Here is a 5,438-nt window from a genome sequence, read left to right as displayed (position 1 = left end):
GTTTACCATAGATGTTTTTCATATTGAAATGATCTTTGTCACAATGCGACGTTGGACCATGGTTTACCATGGATGTTTTTCATATCGAGACAAGCTTTGTCACTATGCGACATTGAAATCATGATTGACCATTAGTGACCATGGTTGACCATGTTTGACCATTATTGACCATGGTTGACCATGTTTGATTATACAAAAAATGGTTGACCATGACCAACCATGGTTGACCATGATTGCCCATGATTTTCACATGGAGACAATTTTTGTCACAATGCGACATTTGACCATGGTTGAACATGGTTAGCCATGGTTGACTATGATTGACCATGATTGACCATGATTGATATTATAAACCCAAAGGAATAATAAACCTAAGGGATTGATATTATAAACCCAAAGGAATAATAAACCTAAGGGATTGATATTATAAACCAAAAGGAATAATAATCCTAAGGGATTAATACTAAAACCCCAAGAGATTATGAAACGAAGCAAATAATATTAAACCCAAGAGACTAATATTATAAACTAAAGGTATATAAACCCTAAGATAAATATTATAAACATTAAAATAAACATGGTTGATTTTCCTGCTGACCCAATCCTTGTCACAATGTGACATTCGATGATGGTTGACCATGGTTGGCTATGATTGACGATAGGTGACCATGATTGACACTATAAATCTAAGAGAATAATAAACTCAATTGATTCATATTATAAACCAAAGAGAATAATAAACCTAAGGGATTAATGTCAAAACCCCGAGGGATTATGAACCCAAGGGAATAATATTAAATCCAAGTAGCTAATATTATAAGCCCAAGGTATATAAACCCTAAGATAAATATTATAAACACTAAAATAAACATGGTTGACCATGGTTGATTTTTATATTGAGATAATCCTTGTCACACATTCGACCATGGTTGACCATGGTTGGCTATGATTAACGATGGTTGACCATGATTGATATTATAAATGTAAGGGAATAATAAACCAAAAGGATTGATTCTATAAAACATGGTTGTCCATAATCAACCATGATTTTCAAATGGAGACAATTTTTGTCGCAATGCGACAATTCACCATGTCTGACCATGGTTAACCATGGTTGACTATGATCGACCATGATTGATATTATAAACCCAAAGGATTGATATTATAAACTGAAGAGAATAATAAACCCAAGGGATTAATACTAAAACCCTAAGGGATTTGAAACCAAGGGAATATTATTAAACCCAAGGAACTAATATTATAAACCCAAGGTATATAAATCCTAAATATTATAAACACTAAAATAAACATGGTTGATTTTCATATTGAGACAAGCCTTGTCACAATGAAACATTCGACCATAGTTGGCCATAGTTGGCTACAATTAATGATAGTTGACTATGATTAATATTATAAACCTAAAAAAAAATATTAAACCCGAAAGAATATTATTATTATTATTATTATTATTATAAACCCGAAAGATTATAAACCCAATAGAATAATATTAAACCAAAAGGAATATTAGTATCATTATTATTATTTAAAAATATTTTAATAATGTTTATGATATAAAAAAAATTTAAAGTTAATTTTTTCACATTTTATATACATACAATGTCAAGGTTCATCATAATTTTGAACTTCAAAATTAAAAAAAAAATAAATAAATAAATAAATAAAAAATAATAATAATAATAATAATAAAAATAAAAAATAAAAAATAGTAAACAAAAAGATAAGATCTCTTTAGATACTTGATAAGTCCAAAATTAAAATAAATTTATGCCCACCAAATACTTCAACTTAATTTATATCTTGTGAAAAAAGTTGATACAATTAACACATAACATTTAAAAAAGATTTTAATGTTTAGCATATATAAATTATTTGTGTTCACATAACAGTCGCGAAAAAAGTTGATACAATTAACACATAACATTTAAAAAAGATTTTAATGTTTAGCATATATAAATTATTTTAATGTTCACATAACAGTCGCGCAATTGATTTATATTATATACACTTTGACTAATACACCATAGTCTCAACTCCGATCACATATCTCAAATATATATAATCCCATGCGGCATAAGTTTATTAATGAATTTGTGGATGTTATATTGAGGCTCTTGATTTAGCTTAATTAATATGTTTCGATAATTGTTGTCTATCCAACAGTTAATTATAATGTTGCAAATGAATTTTATGAATTTTCTTTATTACTTTGAAGTTACTTAAAATGCATAATATATCGCGAAATTATTTATTAATATGTTCTATAATCTAATGAGATTTTTTAATATCTTATAACCAAACTACTTCAAATGCATAATATATCGCGAAATTATTTATTAATATGTTCTATAATGTAATGAGATTTTTTAATATCTTATAACCAAACTTAGAAAAAAAAATAGATTGATGTACTATTTGGGCTATAAAGCATACATGTTCTCCATTAATATATTTATCTATTCATCTCTTTTTTCAGAAAAAGCCAAGTGAAATTATCTTTTTAGCCTATTATGAATTTTTTTTGTTGGGAAATTGTCATTATTTATCTATTCATCTCTTTTTTCAGAAAAAGCCAAGTGAAATTATTTTTTTTAGCCTACTATGAATTTTTTTGGGGAAATTGTCATTAACATTTTATCAAGAAGATGTAGTTTTATATTTCAAATATTATAAAATATTTTATTTATAATTATCTTAAAATATAAATTTAATTCAATACTCAAATTGTATAAATTAAATAATAATTATTTTATACTTATTTCAAAATATACACAATATTTTAAATTTATTATTTATATCAAATTATAAAAAAATAAGAATTTTCCACCTAATTCAACACTAAATACCACTCATATTTAAAATATTATAAGCAAAAAAACATATAATTGATAAAAAATCAAACTTTAAATTTAGAAATTATAATTTAAAAAATGAACGAAATTTAATAAATTAATGACAGCGTTTATTAAAAAATGATCACAAAAATATTTATTTTTATTAAATAAAACGATACGTAACGCTCTCTTTCCAATATATACCTCTATAGACATAATTACAATTACTTAAAGACAATAACATGATTACTTCGTATAACCAACGGCTGGTCTCAATTTGAGCGGAGAGATCTCTAGATGGCCCTCTCTAATCCACCTCTTCGATCTTAGGGCCCGCGCCGGAACCGGGGGCGGAGGAAGCCATATGACCATTGCCTGCACGTGACTCTGCTCCTTCCTGGTACACGCTGGCGATGATGGCATCGCAAGTGTCTTGAAGCTCCTTCAGCTTGTCTTCCAGCTCCTCCACCTCCGCCAGCTGATTGCGGTCCAGCCACTCTAAGGTCTCATTGATAGCCTTGTCGATCTTCTCCTTGCCCGGATGATTCGGCTTATCCCCTGCCCCCGAGACAGTATTCCTCATACTGTAAGCGTAATTTTCCAGCGAATTCTTTGCCTCAACTTTCTTTTTCACCTCTTCGTCTTCCTCCTTGTATTTCTCGGCGTCGTGAACCATCCTCTCGATCTCCTCTTTGCTCAGCCGTCCCTTGTCATTGGTGATGGTGATCTTGTTCTTCACCCCTGCAGTTTTGTCCTCCGCAGACACGTTCAGGATGCCATTGGCGTCGATGTCGAAGCAGACGTTGATCTGCGGAACACCCCTCGGCGCGGGAGGGATGCCGGTCAGCTCGAACTTGCCTAGCAGATTGTTGTCTTTTGTCTGTGCGCGCTCCCCCTCGAACACTTGGATCAACACTCCAGGCTGGTTATCCGAATAGGTGGAGAATACCTGCTCTTTCTTCGTCGGGATCGTGGTATTTCTCGGAATCAACACCGTCATTACGCCTCCCGCAGTTTCGAGGCCGAGGCTGAGCGGCGTGACGTCGAGTAGCAGCAAGTCCTGAACCTTCTGGTTGCCTTCTCCGGTGAGGATAGCAGCCTGCACAGCGGCACCGTAAGCCACTGCTTCGTCGGGATTGATGCTCTTGCACAGCTCCTTCCCATTGAACAAGTCTTGCAACAGCTGCTGCACTTTGGGTATGCGCGTCGAGCCTCCCACCAGAACGACTTCCCCGATTTGGCGTTTGTCCATCTTGGCGTCCCGCAGGCATTTCTCCACCGGCTCCATGCATTTCCTGAACAAGTCAATACACAGCTCCTCGAACCTCGCGCGCGTTAGGGTCGCGTAGAAATCGATTCCCTCGTACAGGGACTCGATCTCCACCGTGGTCTGGGCAGTGGAGGAGAGAGTTCTCTTGGCTCTCTCGCTCGCCGTCCTCAGTCTCCGGAGCGCTTTTGCATTGGAACTGATATCCTTCTTCTGCTTCCGCTTGAACTCCTGCACGAAATGATTCACCAATCTGTTGTCGAAGTCCTCGCCCCCGAGATGGGTGTCTCCAGCTGTCGCCTTCACTTCGAAGATGCCTTCCTCGATTATCAGCAGAGAAACGTCGAAAGTCCCGCCGCCGAGGTCGAAAATCAATATATTCTTCTCTGTGCCGCTTCCCTTCTTGTCCAGACCGTATGCAATGGCGGCCACCGTGGGTTCGTTGATGATTCTCAACACATTAAGCCCCGCGATAAATCCAGCATCCTTGGTAGCCTGCCTCTGCGAGTCATTGAAATAGGCAGGAACGGTAATTACGGCATTCTTCAACGTCTGTCCCAAATACGCCTCCGCTATCTCCTTCATCTTGGTGAGCACCATCGAAGAAATCTCCTCCGGCGCGAACTGCTTTCTCTCCCCCTTGTAATCAACCTCGATCATGGGCTTATCGCCGGGCCCTGAAACAACCTTGAAAGGCCAGAGTTTCATGTCCGCCTGCACCGGCGGGTCGCTGAATCTCCTCCCGATCAATCTCTTGGCATCGAACACAGTGTTGGTCGGATTCATGGACACCTGATTCTTGGCAGCGTCGCCAATGAGTCTCTCCGTGTCGGTAAACGCGACATAGGATGGAGTGGTTCGATTCCCTTGGTCATTGGCAATTATCTCCACCCGGTCCTGCTGCCACACTCCCACGCAGCTGTAGGTGGTGCCCAGATCGATTCCGATGGCCTTCCCCTCCGTCTTCCCAGCCATGATTTATAACGAATTCACAACACAACAATACACAAAACTCAAAACTCTCAAACGAACTACACAATACTCAAAACTCTTAAACAAAGTACGAGGCTTATCACTATTTCAGAACTTGAACTAAACTGTACAATCGATTACCTCAACTTTCACGATTGAATTGAGACAGGGGACGATATTTATACAAGGTAGGATGGGAACGGAAGAGACGGAGCGGGAAAAGGTAGAAATTTCTAGCGAATCGAATCGAATGGTATGGTAGGTAGCAGTTAGGGGCGGCCCCTCTAAAGGCGTTTCGGTTCATTCCATATGTCCCAAGTGGAATTTGTAACGCCTAGCGTTTCGAG

The 5,438-nt window shown here is 37.1% G+C and overlaps 1 protein-coding gene across 1 annotated transcript; it reads right to left on the bottom strand.

Annotated features, from left to right (window-relative positions):
• Nucleotides 1-3,052: 3,052 nt before the first annotated feature.
• On the bottom strand, nucleotides 3,053-5,223 carry LOC149205577 (heat shock cognate 70 kDa protein-like). The gene has a single exon (XM_089393500.1). It carries the CDS (start codon nucleotides 5,092-5,094, stop codon nucleotides 3,160-3,162), a length of 1,935 nt encoding a protein of 644 aa, XP_089249626.1. The 5' UTR covers nucleotides 5,095-5,223; the 3' UTR covers nucleotides 3,053-3,159.
• Nucleotides 5,224-5,438: the final 215 nt, after the last annotated feature.

This window comes from Pinus tabuliformis, chromosome 1_2 (genome assembly GCF_031772625.1).
Source record: "Pinus tabuliformis cultivar Carrire ecotype Pingquan chromosome 1_2, CPIR1, whole genome shotgun sequence".
NCBI lineage: Eukaryota > Viridiplantae > Streptophyta > Pinopsida > Pinales > Pinaceae > Pinus > Pinus tabuliformis.
The sequence above is the reverse complement of the archived record's forward strand: the minus strand, read 5'-3'. Positions and strand labels throughout refer to the sequence as shown.